This window comes from Benincasa hispida, chromosome 2 (assembly GCF_027475165.1).
Source record: "Benincasa hispida cultivar pf3 chromosome 2, pf3_genome.v1.1, whole genome shotgun sequence".
NCBI lineage: Eukaryota > Viridiplantae > Streptophyta > Magnoliopsida > Cucurbitales > Cucurbitaceae > Benincasa > Benincasa hispida.
In genome coordinates, this window is record NC_143479.1 from 35726097 (window position 1) to 35745291 (window position 19195).

General features: G+C 32.8%; 1 protein-coding gene and 2 pseudogenes across 4 annotated transcripts; 1 reads left to right on the forward strand and 2 right to left on the reverse strand.

Moving 5' to 3' along the window:
- The first annotated feature begins 3827 nt into the window (after nt 1-3827).
- On the forward strand, nt 3828-8199 carry GONST3 (golgi nucleotide sugar transporter 3). Of its 4 annotated transcripts, none has more exons than XM_039023574.2 (3): nt 3991-4154; nt 6167-6225; nt 6878-8199. In XM_039023574.2, the coding sequence occupies exon 3, from the start codon at nt 6878-6880 to the stop codon at nt 8021-8023; it is 1146 nt and encodes a 381-aa protein (XP_038879502.1). In that variant the 5' UTR covers nt 3991-4154; nt 6167-6225; the 3' UTR covers nt 8024-8199. The 4 variants fall into 4 exon arrangements, with proteins under 4 accessions (XP_038879503.1, XP_038879501.1, XP_038879502.1 ...); XM_039023576.2 differs by lacking the exon at nt 6167-6225 and having other exon boundaries at nt 6878-7388; nt 7512-8199; XM_039023575.2 differs by lacking the exon at nt 6167-6225 and having other exon boundaries at nt 3828-4166.
- A 5428-nt stretch (nt 8200-13627) lies between these two features.
- LOC150037863 (uncharacterized) lies at nt 13628-15609 on the reverse strand (annotated as a pseudogene).
- Nucleotides 15610-16694: 1085 nt separating this feature from the next.
- LOC150037864 (uncharacterized) lies at nt 16695-17504 on the reverse strand (annotated as a pseudogene).
- Nucleotides 17505-19195: the final 1691 nt, after the last annotated feature.

The window sequence follows — 19195 nt, forward strand, 5'->3', positions numbered from 1 at the left end:
TCGGATCAACCATCTGTAGTAGTTTACAACACTTATAAACCTCTACAAAGTGGGTCGTATCCATAGTGTCACAGGATCAGGTATCCCACTTTAATTCTTATACTACAGACCTATTTAGGTTATCATTTAAGGCATGATCCACTTGTATATCACATATACATGCTTAAGTTCACATAAGATAACCAAGGAGCTTTGTTTATTGGATATGAGTAAATTCTAGAATTAAATAATACTTATTTTTATTGATTAAACAATGTGTACTCCGGGAGAATTAGGACACCAATCCTAACAATTCATCATCCTAAGGTTGGAAGCGTAGTTGAGAAGTTTTGGACTCATACCTTGTAGACAAAGAAAATGCTCATCTAGGAAGCTTGGTTGGACATATGAGGGGAAATTATGACTGGAATCTTAAGTGTTAAGAGTTAGTTAAGTGTTGGGCACATGATAGGGCAATTCTAAGTGCATAGGACTCTACCTAGGACACATGATGGGACACTTTGAGCACTTGATCTTAAGAGATTGGTCTTGGATACTTCATCTAAAGGAATGATGCATTGGGAACATAGTTGGGCGCATAGAAGGAGCGTTGTGGACACATGGTTGGTTAAGAATAAAAATTTGGCAAAGTGTTGGACAGAATAAGAGTATGATCAACTCATTAAACTTGGTAAATAAATAGAGGGTTGTATAGTATAACTTTGAATGCACGATTGGATGCATAGAAGGATATTCTTGGACAATATCTTGACACATGAGAGGTTAACAAGTATAGAACATCTACCTTGAGGAGAGTTGTACTATGAAACCCTAAGTGAAGCACTTGGATGCATACTTGGAGAATATATGAGCTTAGGCGCATAGTTTGGGAATGATGCACTAGATATCAACATTAGACAAGAGAGGGGAGGTCATCTTAGATGCATGACCTCAAGGGGTTAACTTTGGTATGTCTTGGACACATAAAGACATCTTGGACGCATAAGAAGACTATGCTTGGGCGCATGCTTAAAGAATAAGGAGGATGAGTGTGCTTGGACACTTAGGAAAAATAAATAAGGGAGAAACCATGTGTCGAAAGGGAGGAAAAAACCAAGAAAATGAGAAAAAATGGAGGGTGGACGCATGGTATGGACTATGCGTCCAAATTTGATCACTCAATCGGGAATTGAAGCCATATAGGTTGGAGTTGGAAGTAGAAGGTGGCAAAAGGAGAAGAAAAATTGGCTAAGTATAAGAGAGGTGGTCGACTCTGAGGTGATTGAGACTTAGAAACATGAGTTGGTGCATGCAGGTGAAGTGGCTAACTCTGGGGTGAGAATGCTTTAAGAGTTGACGCTTAGACAAAATTGCTAGGAGCTATCAACCAAAGAGATGAAGAAAAGGTGACAAGGATGACTTGGAAAAGTCTATAAATACCAAGAAGGAGAGTTAATTTTACTTCATAATCTCGTGAAGCCCTTGAGAAATTCAAGAGAGAGGTGTGAGAGGAAGAACTTAGGAAATTGAGGTGAGAAAGAGGAGGCAAACCATCACTGACATCATTTGTCGACAAGCTATGCGTTTCAACTAAGGAGCAAGAGGCATCCAACAAGGCGAGTATAAGCTAAGGTCGATTAAGCATCCAACTGGAGGAGGGATGTGTCCAACCTAGTTGGGGAAGACTGACTGCATGTCCAAAAGGTCTGAATAAGTCCATCTATGTGCCCACAACTGTCTTGGGTTGATAAAACCCTAGTTTTACATTCATTGGAGTTGGTAAGCTAAAGTTAGGGCCAATAAGGTATTCTAAGGTTATTTTAGCCTTAACTATGGGATTCTAAGAAAACTTTTGATAAATTCAGGAACGTTGATGATTGGAGAAAACCGGGAATTCAAGAGTAGACTAGGAAGCTAGGAAGACTTGGAGAAAGAAGAATCCTCACCAATAAATAGTGAGTTGTTTTACTTTCAAATACTTTAATCTATATTCTATGTATATACTATTATAGTAAGTATGTTTGAGGAAAAACTTGGCATGATTTATTTTACATATTTCTCTACTGATAATATGTTTTATCTCCGAATATGCAAGAAAGCATGTTTTACAACAAAATTTACCTACTATTTAATTTCTTTCGAAATAACGATTTGGATTAAAGTCTCTTGGTTTGGTTTGAAAACTCGTATTTATGGTGGTTTTTAAAATGTAAAAATGGTTTTCAAACTATGTACCTTAAAATAAGGATTCCCTATACTCAAGGACGAGGAAAAGGTATAGAGGAAATGCAGAGCTCCCGATACTCAAGAAGATAAAGGTATCCGAGAAGTACAGGGCTTTGGGACCCACCTTAGTACAAATGTAGACTTTAGAACATGTGCAGGGGTTTTTAACCTTTTGGGGGCATGACCATGTGTATGTAGATCGAGACATTGACATTGGTGTAGTGGATTCACTCTACCCCAACTAAGATTTGGGTATAAGGCTTGTTATGGTTTTCGTATCCTGTATAAGATTTATGTGGATTTGATTCTTAGATATGTTTGAGTAAAGTTACAATCACATCATTTTACTGTTTGCAATATTTTATATGTTGATGCTCATATTTTGGGATTTATCTGGCTACTTCAATATTGGGTTGCTGGTTTACGTTATGAACGATTTCATAAATGTTTTTGAAAGAAAAACCTATGTTTGTAATAAAATCACCACTCATTGGACTTCCCAGCTCATGTTTTCCAAATGTTTTGTTTTTCCCCTAGGTAGCGGAAAGAGTTGATTTTCATGCACCACACAAGGATGAGGTCTATCACACCATAAAATTAATGTTCTTTTTATAAGTTTTATGGGAAGTTTGGGTAGTGTGAAGTTGGGTTTGGAGTTCGTAAAACAATTTGTACGAACATATAAGTTGTGTAAACTTTAAGCTGTCTATAATAAAATAATTAATTTCCAAATTAAGTTATCTACTTGGTTTTATAAGTTGTTGGGCAAAACAGATCAAGGCGGATAGTAAGTATCACAAAAAAGTGGTATTTTCTTCACGCCTCCTCTTAGGTGAAAGAGGTAAATCTGAAAGGGGGTGTGACAAATTATAACAATTTCCATCAACTTCAATCAAGTTTCTCGAAATTTCCATCAATATCGATATCTTTATAAAATCGAGACCTCGATATTTCGAACCTTGGTTGTAAGATAATTTTTTCTCATTTCTCTTTTCTCCCTTCTTAGTTTTGTTTTCAATTCTTAAGAAACATGTGTAATTGACAATAAATTTTTGCTTCTCGTCTCCTTAAGAAAATGATTATCAAGATTGAATGCAAAATTTTTAATCATGAAATCCGGGTTTTTCCTGTGTCCTATTTCCAAATATTCAAAACATAAATAAAAATTGTGTATAGGTGTGTTTTTAAAAAATTTAATTAATACGCACCACACAATTTTTCGTTAAATAAGCACTCGTATGATAATCATTTCGTTATTAATTTATCAATTTTAAATAAAAAAAAGTTGCATTTTTAGTTAAATTCTAAGAATAAAACACAAATTTTTAAAATTTCGGGTCAAAGTGCAGTTCTAACGAACAATATGCTATACCTTTATCTTTTGTCTTGGAATGAAGAAAAAAAAATAGTTTTCATTTAAGCAATGCGCTCATAATAAAATAATAATAATTTTGTAAAATTACCTAACTAATTGAAGAATACCTGCATGACTCATGAGATTATTAGCACCAAATTCGTACCATAATTGCTCTCAAAGCAGTAGTCATTCTACGACACACCAACGATTTTGATCAACATACAGTTCTAATAAATAATATGCTATATCTTTATCTTTTGTCTTTGAATAGAGAACAAATAAAATTACCTTTTATTTAAATAATGCATCCCGAGTAATTTAGGTTTGTAAGAAACTGAATTGCATCGAACCGGACCAGCCGATATGGTCGGTTCGGTTCAATACTTCGACCGGCCCGCTTATACGAGGGTAATGGAGGGATTTGTCTCCTTCTCACTCAGTTGGCAACTTGCCGACTGCTCTGTTACCATTGCCTCTCTCTCTCTCAGCTTCCGTCGGCCGCTCGCCTCCGTATGCCGCTTGCCTTCCGTTCGGTCTTCTTCCACTTCCACTTCCACTTTACTCTTATCAGCTAGATAAGAGGATTTTCTAGGTACCCAGTTAGGTTATAATTCCGTTCCTTATTCAATTCTTTTGCATTTCTGAGTGGTTTTGGATCATATGGTCTCTTGACTTTCATGGATTACTATCTTTTCTGTTTTAGGGGATGTGGGTTTGAGTTGTTCCTAATGAATAGTTTTCAATGATGATTGATTTCCCTTTTGCCTTATGTTTCATAGCGATCTCTTGCGATTTGGGTCATGCTTGGATTTCAATTTTATTTCTGGGTTTGTTTGATTGTGTAATTTTTCTTCCAATTCTTTCTGAAATTTGAGGAAAATGGGGGAAGAATTTGTGGGATAACTGAAAACAGAGAGAAGTTTAGATGGTTCAAGATGAATACCTCAGTGTTTATTTTCGATTATTTTATTGATTACAATTGAATTTAGCTGTTTCGTATTGGAATACGATTTTTTAAAATGAAAATATGAAAGAGATGAAGGAGTAGAATGCAAAGGAAGAAAGACTGAAATGGAAAAGTTTAGAAAGTAAAAGAAAGTAATTTACATTAATTGATTACCAGCTATGTTAATCAACGTTTATGTTCTTATCCTTACTGTGTTTGTATCTTAGATTTGATTAGAAATAACTTGTTATTGTGTCTATGTTGTATCATATTCATGTTTGTATCTCGTGTCTGTGTTCATGTTTGTGCTGCTTTGTCATAGATTTTGACATCTTAGTTAAAGCTTTAAAAATAGTGTGTTTAATTTTATTTTTTATTGGATGACTTGATCGTTTGCAAATGAGACTTCAAAACAAAGTCATTCTAGTCCAGTAAGATTGTTAGGAAAAAGAAAACCTATTGAGCTAGCTTCATCGGGATGAGAACATTTTATAAAGTAGAAGGATGTGTTCCTGAATATCCTAGGGTTACTTGTAAGTACTGTGGGGCTACACATGCTTGTGATTCGAAAAGAAATGGTACAACTAATCTAAAAAGACATTTAGGAAAATATAAGAAGTATACAAATAAGTCAGAAGATTCTGTTCAAGGAGAGGGAAATTCTGAAGGTAGTTTGGTGGCTGCATCCTTCACTCAAAAAAATTGTAGAATAATGCTTGCTTGTATGGGCATATTAGAGGAATTGCCATTTAGGTTTATAGAAAGTGAAGGATTTCATAAATTTTGTCGGGCATTAAATCTGAAGTTTGTAATTCCATGAAGAGTGACTGTTACTAGTGTCTTCTAAGTGCAAGGCGCACCTCAAGCGATAAGTCTCTTGATCGCCTGCAAACGAGAGGCGACAAAAAGGCGTGAAGTGAGGCACAATAAATAAACAAATAATATATTTATAGAGAACATAAATTATATAATATAGACATGTAGACTATTAAAACCTTAAAGATTAATACTAAATAGTAAAAATATCCAAATGTCAATAAAATCTGGTAATACTAAAGTTGTTAAGATGAACAATGAAAAAAAACTTACTTAGAAACAAAATAAAAAATCACCTAGATAAAATAAAATAATAGAAACTAAAGTACTAACCTTTTGAAATTGACCTAGATGCAACTGTTGAAGAAGTAACATGCAAAAAAGTTTCAATATGATGTTTCAAATAAAATATTGAGACTAGAAACTAAACTTAAGAAATTTCTCAACCCTCCCACTGGAAATGAATAAAATAATATATAATATAGTACTATAATATAATTTTCTAATTAAGAACTTCACCGAGAATTCAGAATCACCCCACCAACTACAAGAATATATAATACTATAATATGATATTATTGTTATTGGTGCAAATCTAAGCAACCTTTTAAATATTTGAGTCTTTCTTATTTAGTTTCCAATTGGAAATCCCTTTATTTTATTATTTAAAAACTTATGTAGAAATCAAAGTATGAAAAGTAAACACAAACAGTGAAAAGTATAGTTAATTCCTGATTTTCCTCACCACTGTCTACAACCGCTCAACCATAGACTTTCCAGCTAGTGGTAGTCTATCAAAACCTTATAATTGCATTGCTCTGAAAGTACATATGTTCTTTAAGGTGTAGGCCAAGTAACGGTTTTGATTCAGCCAAACAAGCATTTGATTGTCCCCTGAAAGGTAAAAATTTCTTCCAACTGTTTATGCTACTTTAAAAGCATTGGGATCTAAATCTGTCACTTTCTTTTTACAATCTCATTGATGCCAAATTCCTCTACAGATATTTTAACATCTATAATGTACATTTCTGGCAATACTCTAGATTTTGTAACCAATCCCTAAGATTGAACATGCAAAATATTGAGTTGAGTTGATTACAACTCAATTTCGAGATTGAAAACTTGCCAACTCCTTGCATGTTCGTTTTAGGAACACTGTGAATGAGTTTTACAGTATTCTGGCAAAACATTAGCTCATGCCATTACTATAGCCTTTTCATCTCTAGAATTAACTTCGCATGTGACAATTGACAATGTGCTATCGACCCATATCATTTATACCGTAAAATCTTCATTTGTGATACTGCAACTCTTCTTATCTTATTATGCTTATGTTCAGTCTTATCTTATATGTATGTGGTCATTTGTCCAAAACTGTTTGAACTTGTAAGATCTCTATGATTATATCTGAACATGTTATATTGAGATACTGACTTGAAAACTGTATTCTGCAATTTATATCCATGAGGTTTTGGCATATTGGGCTAAGGGTCTATGTTTTTCCTTCGTCTCTTAGTTCATCTCCATCACTCTATGTTTCTCATTCTTGATAGATGTCTAATAAAGATGATATTGAGAGCTCCAAAGCTGATATGGTCCAGGAAGGGCTAGGGGCTTCTGCATTATCGGGTGAGAGCCCATCAAACTGGTACGCTATTGTTCTGCAGCAAGTCTCAGTATATGGTGTTGCAGTCGGGTACTGTGTTTCTGCATCCCTGCTTTCCATCATCAATAAATGGGCAGTCATGAAGTTCCCTTACCCAGGTGCATTGACTGCCCTACAATACTTCACTAGTGCAGCTGGAGTTTTTGTTTGTGGTTGTGCTGGATTTATTGAACACGATCGTCTTGATCTCTTGACAATGTGGCGGTTCCTACCTGCTGCAATTATATTTTATCTTTCCCTATTCACCAACAGCGAGCTTCTCTTGCATGCCAATGTTGATACATTCATCGTTTTCCGCTCGGTAGTACCAATTTTTGTTGCCATTGGTGAGACCCTTTTCCTGCACCAGCCTTGGCCATCAATGAAGACATGGTTCTCACTTGCTACGATCCTCGCTGGTAGCGTTCTTTATGTACTGACAGATTATCAATTCACATTGACTGCTTACTTTTGGGCTTTGGCTTATCTCATAAGCATGTCCATCGATTTTGTATACATAAAGCATGTTGTTATGACCATAGGGCTGAATACATGGGGCCTTGTGCTGTACAACAACTTAGAGGCACTTCTTTTGTTTCCATTGGAACTTCTTATCATGGGTGAACTCAAGAAAATCAAGCAGGAAATCTCAGATGAATCTGATTGGCACTCGTTTGCGGTGGTTTTGCCTGTTGGGTTATCATGCTTATTTGGTTTGTCGATCTCTTTCTTTGGGTTCTCTTGTCGAAGGGCGATTTCTGCAACTGGATTCACTGTACTTGGGATCGTGAATAAACTCCTGACTGTTGTGATCAATTTAGTAATCTGGGATAAGCATTCAACATTCATTGGAACCGTGGGGCTGTTGATATGTATGTTCGGTGGAATCTTGTACCAACAATCAACAAGCTCAAAGCCGAAGGCAGCCACGAAAGAGGTAAGAGTAGACGAAACAGTGGACGAAGAGCAACAAAAACTACTTGAAATGCAAAGTGTTTCAGATAGCGACAATGCGGAGAACAAAGTTAGCCAGTCAGAGGATGGGAAATCATGAGGTGTTTACAAACGGTAATGCTTTTATAGAAAATTGTATTTGGTTGCATTTTGGGATTCAAATTTATCACTTGTAACATGGCAATTTAGTTTTTTACAAGGCTCTTTGACAGCAGTTAGTTGCATTTGATGTATATCTTATTCTATTCATTGAAATTGTTCTTTTTTCCTTCAAAATCCTACATGGAAGTGAATATACATGTATCTTAATATTGCATGAGATGAGTTGATGATGCTTGTTTAGAACTTAAAATCCCACTTTAAGTCTGTTGCCATTGCCATTTTTTTATCAGCATTTTTTCTTTCTAGGAGAAAGACCCTCTAAATCTTAGTTTACCTGTCTAATTCAATCTTTTATCAGAGCAGTTACCAAAGATTATGAATGAATAAGATTTAACAAATGTACAGGGACTAAGATTAAAATTTAAAATGCAAAGGTCAAAATGATATACCAAGGAAACATATAGAGAAAATGCATATAATTCAATCCTATAATTTTACTTCAGTTTATGATTTTTCAGGAAATGGAAACTAGAAACAAAAAAGTTCGTTGGGAAATGATGAGTTAATTTCATCATCAAAAGTTTTGAAAATTTTTGGGTAATTTTTAAATCTATAGTCGGTTTTATTAGTTAGATTAACATTGTTGTCTTGCAACTTGTCATATTTGTACTAGTTACGTTAATGTTGTTGTCTTGCAACTTCTAATATTAGCTCAACTCTTTACACTTTTAATTAATACTAGAAAGGGCAACTAGATAAATTACTATATTTAATTAGACATTTTTTTTTAAAAAAAAGAAGTGTAAGAAAGTAGGTTGATATTACAATTAATAAGCTAGCTTATGAGACACATGTCTAGTCCAAGGTAGCAACAGCTCTTTGTTAAAGATTATCAATGTTATCAGAATGAAGAATAGTTTAGTCGATTCGAGCCTAAAAAGTTAATAAGATGGATTTGAGTCTAAAACATTAATAAGATTTTATTATAATTGGGAAATTATACCTTAGTCCTTTTCTTTTTTCTCATTACAAAAAGAAGTATAAAAGCGTGCTTGGATTAGGTTTTGAAGTGTTTGAATTTGTGGTGATCGAGAATCCTTATGAAATTTGATATTATATTAAAAGGACTAAAATACCCCTCGAACTACCCTCATCCTTTCATCCTCATTTTGACCAAATGAAAACCTCTCTTCTTCTGTTCTCTTTCTACTAAGATTTTACTTATGTGGCTTCCATTTAAGGTTAGTTTTTCTCTATATCTTATTCTTTCTTATATTAGCTTTTGCTTTTGTTGAAAAACTCATGAATCATAAAAAAAATACACATAACATACATAATAGGGAAATTATAGTAGATATTAAAATCGCGTAAAAATAATTAAAGATATAATCCATCTTTAAAATATTTGCAGATATATTACAAACTGATCTATCAACTTTTAATTTTTTTAAATATTATAAAATTTGCCCTTTTGTCTCCCTAGCTTCCCTCACCGATTGATCTCCTTTTACATGATTTTATCTTATTCTCTCTCTCTTTCACTGATTTTATCTCCTCTCTCTCTCACTCTCGATTTTATCTCCTTCTCTCTCACTCCTGATTCTGTCCCCCAATTTTATCTCCCTCTCTCCCTTTTAGTTCTAACTAGGGGTGAAAACGGTTCGGTTTGGTGGTCAAACCAAACCGTATATATGTGGTTCGGTTCAGTTTCAAATCCGGTTTTGGCATTTTTTAAAAAACCATGTTTTATTCTTTTTTAATTAAAAACGGTTCGGTTCGGTTCGTTTTAAATTCGATTTTGTTCTTTAAATTAAAAGCGGTTCGGTTTTAAATTCGGTTTTACTCTTATTATATATATATTAGTTAAAAACGGTTCGGTTCAGTTTCAAATTCGGTTTTCGAAAATGAAACCGAACCGAACCGAATTAATTCGGTTTCAAAATATCTTCAAACTGGATTGAACCGCATTTTTCGATTTCACTGAGTTTTCGGTTCAGTTCGATTCGGTTTTTAGAAATGGTACGATTTTTGCAGTTTGAATGACCACCCCTACTTCTAACTTCTAGTTTTATCTCCTTCTCTCTCCTTTATAAAAGCATCTTTCTTTTTTTCTTAAAAAGTAATTACTATCATTATTTTTTTAAAAAAATAAAAAGACAAGTTTTAGTCTTGAACCAAGATTTAAGAGTTTGTAATCATTTTCACAAGTGCTTTAACACCAACGAGCCAATTATTGAATTTTATATTTTAAAAAAATATTAAATATAAATACCAAATAAAAACGAATGTGAAAGAAATTACTTATTTTTAGTTATCAAACTTGCACATTTTTTAGAAATGCTTTTCAAAATTTTGAAATAAGAAACAAAATAATATTGATCAAACAAGTTTGTTTCTAAAAAAAATGAGAAACGAGAATATTATCAAACAAGTCCATAATTTTTAGTTTATTTTTCTTTTTGTAGGACTTTAGAAGTAAGAAGTCTATTAGTAATAAACTATTATCATTAATAGCCTATGATATCACCGATAGACTAAGTCATAGTCTCTCAATGATAGGCTTCTATCACTAACAGACTACTTAACTGGTAGCACGTTATCCGTGATAGAAGCTACCACTAATAGCATATTATCGGTGATAGAAGCTACCACTGATAGCATGATATCAATGAGATCATCGATAGCATGATATCAGTGACATCATTGATGTCATCTTATTAGTGATATTATCAATGAAAAAAATATCATTGATAACCACGATATGAGTGATATTAGTGATATTAGTGATATTAGTGATAGAACTTAGGTGATAACTATATATCGAGTTTCTTTCAAAGTTCAAAACTAGTTGTAGAAATCTATCATTGCTAGCATTAAGTGTTAATATTTCAAGGTTGATTCTAATTGATGAAAGTTTATCGGTGATAGTGACTAATAGCTGCTATCAATGATAGCCATGATAGAAGATTATTAATGATAGCTATTTGTTAATTTTTCAAAGTTGATAGTCATTTATGAAGGTGTATCAGTGATAGCCACTAATAATTTTCCATCACTGGTATAGCTCAATCTTTCAAAGTTGTTGGTCTTCTTTCAATGTTGACAACTACTTATAAAAGTCTATCGTTGATAGTCACTGATAACCTTAAATGTTAACATTTCAAGGTTGATTCCAATTGATGAAAATATATCAATAATAACCACTGATAACTAATAGAAAATTAAAAGCTAATATTTCAAGATTGTATTAATATTTCTCAAATTAAAACCTACCACTGATAGCAACTCTCAGTAATAGCAATTGATATTAGCTATCAGTGGCTATCATTGATAGTTACTATTAATGATAGCTTTCAATTTGAGAAATCGGGAAGAAGCGAGCAAAATGGTGGCTAGGCATGAGTTTTTTAGTCTTTTAGCATTTCTTGTTCTATATATGCAATTATTTTATCCATGTACTACATATTCTATTATTTCGGGCTTGAATTCCATTTATGCAACTAATCCTAAATAATAGACATCTTAACATGTTTAAAAATTATAAAATATTAATTTACTATTATAAATTAACTTTTTGTTTTAATAATATCCATCAAAATCAACGTTTTATCAATATTTTCGAAACTAAGGTCCCGATATTTCCGTCGAAGTCAACATTTTAAACCTTGATTACGCCCATGTTATCATTTGAGTTCTTGACCATTACCAAAAAAAAGTATTGCCATGAACCTAGCGATGGAGATTGGGATTAGCTGCTCTAGGCTCAAAGTAGAGAAGAAAAAGTATAATTTTGTTGTAAAATTGAGGAGTACAACCGGAACACAGATATGAAGAAAATATAATATAATAATAATATATATAAATATAATAAATAAATAAATAAATATAATATAATATTATAATTAAATAATTAACTAAAATTATGAAAATTAGATAATATGAAAATATGAGTGAAATTTCGAAGTGAATTTTCTCACCAATGTGTGTGTTTTTTAAGATCTACAAATGCCACTATTTATAGTCAAAGTGGCAAGTAGAATGTGGTCTTACATGGACACCAAGCATGAATAACTACAAGACACATGGACAACACGAAGATTGATACATGGCTTTTAGGACACTAAGCATTGGACATCTATTTTTATAATATTTATAATACTTCCCCTTAGATGCCCATATATATATATGAAATATACCTTGTTAAAATCTTACTAGAAAAAACCCAATAGGAAAAAACCATAGTAAAAACAAGAGTACATATTTCATATTATATATACTCCTAAAAGAATACAATATATTTACTCTCCCTCACGAAAACATCACTTAAGATCTCTGAATCGTCACATTCCAATGTTGTGCACCAATTTTTCAAAAGTTGCGGTTGGTAATGCCTTTGTAAATAAGTATGTTAGGTTATCCTTCGAACAATCTTTTTGTACAGTGATGTCATCATTTTCTTCAAGATCATGAGTGTAGAAATGCTTCGGTGAAATTTGTTTTGTTCTATCTCCTTTAATATATTCTCCTTTGATTTGGGTTATTCAAGCTGTGGTGTCTTCGTATAATATTATTGGAAGATTTTTATTAGAAGACAAGCCACATGTTTCACGAACTGTTGAGTCATTGATCTTAGCCATACACATTTTTTACTAGTCTCATGAATTGCAAGAATTTCAGCATGATTTGAGGAAGCGGTCATTATGGTCTGTTTCACCGATTGCCATGATATAGTAGTTCCTCACATGTGAACAGGTAACCTATTTGAGATCTAGCTTTGTGTGGATTAGATAAATATCTAGAATTTGTCACTACAAGAAATAACATATACGACAACTAACGAAAAAAGCTATAATAGACTTTTTATAGCATTTTCCGAAAGTCCTAACAACCCATGTTATTAAAAGTCTGAGACTTTTTATAACGTTTTTCTAAAGATGCTATTATAAAGTATGAAGATACAGCTTATATACTATGCTATAAAAACATTTGATAGCATTTTTTTATTAAAGTTATAATATGTTTGTATGGCTAAAATAATGTGCTATCTTTAACATATAATAACCTTTTTCCAACGCTATAATATAGCATTTATAGTTGTAATCGTATGATATAGTAATGTTATTTAATCCTTTCCAATTATTATAATTATTATAATAACCTTTTAATAGCATTTCATTTTTGTTATATAAATCTTTCTATAACTTTAACTCATGGTTGTAGAAGAGGTAACCTTTTTTTTTCAAAAATAATTTTTTAGTTAATTAGATTTTGATAAATTTTAGCTCAAGTACTCAATTTTAGTTAAAATATACGCACATAATATACTTCATAACATAATAAATAATGATAACTTCCATTCATAATCTATTAACATTACAAATAAAATATTCGATAATTTCCTAGAATAAAGTTGTGTCTAAATGATACAAGCTAGATAAAATATTTAGTGACCACACCAACAACATAAGTTAGCCCTTAAAATACAAAGTGTTCCAAATTGACCAAGTGTTCAAAATACTAAGTATTCAAAATCCCCAAATGTTAAAAAATATGTAGTTGAGCTGTCATTGTTGGTTCTCTTATCCTCTAGTAAGGCATCGTTTCATTCACCTACATAAATTTATAAAATCTATATCAATGTACAATTTTGTATACACGAACAATAGTGAATATTAAAATAAATATAGAAAATCTTTTAATAAATGTAGATAAATAAGCTTAGAAAATAACATACCAATAATCACTTTATCAGATGGCCATGCAACTATACTGCTCAAAGCTTCTTCAAATACATGTCATCTCAGATGTAGGCCTCCACAAATATGCGTCGGGTTTCTTTGATCCATCAACCCATACTCTAACTGCATGCAGATCAATAGGAATGTGATGAACAAGAGCAGCTGAATCATTAGAAGACCATCGTTCTTCTGCAACAATCTCTCCTTAGCCATACTAATCTAATAACTTGCACTTAATTTGACTATTTTTTATTGATACTCCATCAAAAGGAAAATACGAGATATTAGAATGAGATGATAATGAAATCAAGAATCATTCTCATTACATTACAAATAAATTTACCGATGAAGATGATATTAGAAATGTTGAATGAATTTTTGTTGCCTTAGGTACATTGCAGTAGCATTTGAAAGTTTCCCACTTGGTTCAAGCTATGATAATTTCATATGAAACAAAAAAAAGGTAACCAAAAAAAAAAAAGAATGCAAGTGACTTAAAGAAAAACGATTACCTGTTTCTTTATAAAACATAACATAATTGTTTTTATTTCTATCAGTTCATCTTTTATTGCTTTCATTCCTATCATTTCCTCCTTCATCGTCAAATATTCTTTTTCAAGAATCTTGTACTTGTTATCTTGTTGAGACAAGAGAGAGTTTTGTACGAGTCACACCAAACCCAAATCCTCTTATATGACCACGGTTAAGGCCAAGAACACTACTCAAAGCATCATCAACCACGTTAGTTGTTGAAGTTGTTGTCTCAGCCTCAATTTTTTCAATGCGCTCCTAGCTTGTTTATGCAAAATTATATAATACAAATCCCACATTTTTGTCTATCCTTTACCAACAAGTCAATGCTCTTAAACCTTTTCACCCTCCCCCTCCCCCCCTTCCCAACAAGTCAATACCAACAAGTCAATTGTTTATGCAAAATTATATAATACAAATCCCTAACAACCTTTTTAAGAAAAAGAACATAGTAATGTTTAAAGATATCACTTTCAAATAAATTTCACATACTCTATAAGCATAATATCCCAACAAAGTCAATGCTCATATACTTTTTCAACCGCCCCTCCCCCCCTTCCCCCTCCCCCTCCTCCACCATAAAACATAATACACTTCAATCAAATCATTCTTCAATGGAAGTTCACAAACTCCATAAGCTAATTATCCTAACAAAGTATATTCTTAACAACCTTTTAAGAGAAAGAACATAGTAAAATTTAAAGATATCATTTTCAAACAAAGTCAATGCTTATAAATTTTTCAAGACCCCCCTCCCCCCCTCCCACCATAGCTAAAAAGGTAAGTAAGAAAACATGCGAGTGTCTCAACAACTTGAACGTTCACCGGTTATCCGTCCTTCTTTTTGTGTGCTTTAGTCCATAATGTAATCCTTGTGACTGAAGTTGGACTGAACTACATTTTTTCTACAAAATAAGATTAAAAAAATGAACTCACATACAATATGAAAGCGAAATTGAAATGTAGTAATAATGATGTTTACATCTCTTCAGCCAAACGAACATACCCTTTCCTACTACATGTATGTAGGAGCTGTTTTTTCTTCATGACTTTGTATTTTTCACTTTTCAACTACTCAAATAGAAGATATTCAATATTTTTATCAAAGTAATAATAGAAAAATGCAAATATACACGTTTTGAAGTAAAGATTTCCATACCGTGAAGTTTGCACTATTCTTTTCACTCACAAAGTCCATCCAGTCATCTAGAGATTGCAAATTATCGAGCATTAGCTTCAAAAGTGCATCCTTTGTTGGGGCATCTTGAATTTGTTTCACTAGTCGAGATTTTCTAGCCCTCTATAGTCTACCCATCTTTTGGAAAAAAAAAACTCTTTTTGCTAATCTTCATCTACATTGTACCTTGACTAAAGTTATGAATAGTTAGAAGTAAATCATAATGATATGTGCGTTCAATTTGAATTATTTAAATGAAATAAAGTAACTTTATACCTGGATAGATTTACATAAGACTATTTTCAATATCATAGGTAGTTTTTTCTAATTCTTTAAATTCACTAGTACAATGTCTCTCTCACTAATCCTACCGATTCATCCCCAGTGGTTGTCCATATTCATTGAAAACAAGATTCACTCTAGATTGTTTATTAACAACTATTGTCTTCTCCTTTGTAGGGCCCCTTGTTCTTTTTGGCAGAGCCTTGTTTCAGATGGGGGTTCATTGACTATATGATCTTCATTTTCAAGTCTGTTTACATTAGAAGTTGTTGTTTGCCTACAAACTGCTAATCTTGTTCGAGCAGCCGGTGAGTCTAATGTAGGAATTGAAATAGGATTACATTTAGTTGTCTTCGCATTAGGATTGGGTGAGAAATATTCAAGGTGGTCATTTGAAAGAGGAAAACTATTATTATCATGGTTAGACGCATTTGAGTTTTTCCTCTGGACCCCTACCTCTTCTAGTTGGGGGTCATGCAATATTTCATCACTACAAATCTTCCTTTGTAGAGACCTTTTTTCCTTTGACTTTTAGTTCCGAGGTATCTTGTATGTGTTGTATAGTCTGAGGTGGTAGCATATTTCCCTTCATCTCAACCTAGAAACATCATTAATAAATAACAAATAGGAGTCATATCCTCAAAAAATAATGAACTCTTTTTACAATATAAATATTTACCATCATTCGTGATCTCACTATAGTGGAGGTGGCTTATCTAATGACATACACATTGATATTGATACAAAGTTATGAAGAAGTATTTATGAAGAAAGTTAATTGAAAGTAAATAACTTACATCAATATATCATATTTGCCAAAGTGGTTAAAAAGTCTTTACAGAACAAAGGTTAGATCATGTAATCAAAGCAACTTTACAAAATAAATATTATAAAGTATAAAAATCACAAACAAGCATTTAGACAATGCATCAATCTGCTCCTCAAATCAAAACACCCTCACAATCTTGTCTTGCATAAGTAAGCTCATCACTTTCGTCAATGTCAATCTTTGAACTGCGAATTTGTTCATTACTAACCACAATACCATCATAATTCTCATCGTACATCTCCAAGTCATGAAATCCTTTTGGTGGTGCTTTTAATAAGACATACCAACTTGAGATGTCATGTTCTCTAACATAAAACACCTATTTGGCTTGCGAGACAAAGATGAAAGGCTCTCGTACAAATATTCTTTGGCTTTATGTAAATCAACAAGAGTGAATCCTTCCTCGACTTTTATTCCATTACGAACATTCTCCTAGTCGCGTCAAAAGATTGGAAGTTGGTAGACATAATAATCTAATAAGATGATTTCTTGTAACACCCCATAATAAGGAACTAAGTTCACAACTTGAGATTGATCTTTTGCACTAGATGTACATAATGTTCTAGCATATACAACAACACCACTATTTTGGGTTGATTTTTAAACACTCTTTTATGTGAAATTGTTGCCCATATATGATGTATCTAGTGTAAAACATAGCATTTTTCTAAGGCCCATTTGAAAGCCATTTTAACAAGTTAGAGTAACCTTCAAAGGATGAATCTAATTCAATATGCAAAGAATAAACATACCTACTTGTTAATGAAAGTATATTATGGTTTTAAATATTCATTCGTTATTAAATAGCTAGTATTACCTTGGATTTCAACCATGATGGAAATTGTTCTATATGAACCTTCCAAAGTAGATTAGAATCTTTTGCCAGTCTTTTATCTAAGATCATGAGTTTATTCATATGCATCCTACCCAAATAAGCTGTCATTAAATAATAGTCTTAAATTAAACTAATTAATATTGTTACACAAAATAACTCACTCGATAAATGGTTCCATCTCTGTTGTATTGAATAGTGTTGGGTTCTATGTCATAAAACTCGCAGTTTGTAGAATTAAAACATATTCTATTATCAATAAAGATGTTATTCAACATTTATTCAATAAAGTTATTATTAAATCTATTAATTTCATTCATAAGGTCTAAATCCAATAAACTAAGATCCATGGCTATTACATGAATACTTGAACTTTATGTAGAGACAAAGGATTGATAAAGTTCGAGTAAATAGCCAAAATGGTTGATGTGTGTAAATTTGTGATGTGTTATGGTGTGAGTTTGTGATGATGTGTGTTATGCAATGATCATGCAAGTTTTCCCAACAAGACCTAAGTATAAGCCTTCTTAGGTTTACTGGTAAGTCCAGGGTCGAACACAAGGACTACTAAGTAAATATATGTCAGACTCTTCGATTCTATTGCGGTGGTAAATAAATGAAGTGGGTATTGTTTGAGTAAGATTTTTTCCTATGCGATGGAGTTGAACGCAGAGTTGATGAACGCGTAAAGTTATAATGAGTATACGATGAAGGAGTTGAGAAGGGGTTTAGCTAACATTTCCTAAGATTGTGCCCAAGTTATGAAATCATGCTACACACAAATAACAACACTTCATTTCTCAATGTAGAATGCCATACATCCTATTTCTAGGACACATGCGATGTGTATACGAAACAATCGATAGGACTTATGTCTGCCATACGTCCTATTTCTAGGACACATGCGATGTGTATACGAAACAGTCGATAGGACTTATGTCTAAGCCTCTACTATTGTCTGTGCGATGATTAATGATGCACACATAAAATAAGGTGACCGCATACAATGATTCTTATTTCTAAGGCACATGTGATGTGTAAATAGTAATAGAGCTTATGTCTAAGTAAACTTCTTGCTTATGCAATTCTTATCCGACTTTCTCAAGCCTAGATTCTAACCTGACTCTCTCAAGTATATCTAAAGAGGGAATGATGCATACATAAGACAAGATGATGGCATAAAATGTAAATCTTAAGTCATGCTAGCTAAGTACTTCTCAACCCACTCAGAAATTTAGCTACTCATGCGAGATATGGAGAGAGTGAACATAGATTGAAATGAGATTTTCATTTTCTGTAAATAAAGTACTGAATACAAAATAACAATGGAATTGAGAGATAAGAAGCCTGTAAGCAATGTCTTGCTTCCCACGACCTTTTACACTACTCTTTTTCACTCCAACTCTGTTTTAGATGTGTAATCTTGCCTCGCAAGTGTTGGCCCTCTCTCTTTTGTAACGCTTTCCGGTAGTCTCTCGATCTATCCAGTAATGATCTCTCGGCTCCCTCGTCTCCTTGCTCTTCTCCGTCCTCTAAGTATATGTATGAGTATGTGCGTGAATAGATTAACGAATTCTCTAACTCTCTAAGCTTTGTAACCCCATTTTACACTGGTGGCCTTCAGTATTAATAGAGCTCAAGATGAAGCAACCTTTCTTGCTAATGTTTGCAATAATGGGCGGCATTAATTCCCCTGCTCTAATGCGCCGATTAATGGTCACTAAAAGTTGAGTGTATGTTGGCACTTTTAAATGCATATATATATATATATATATATATAT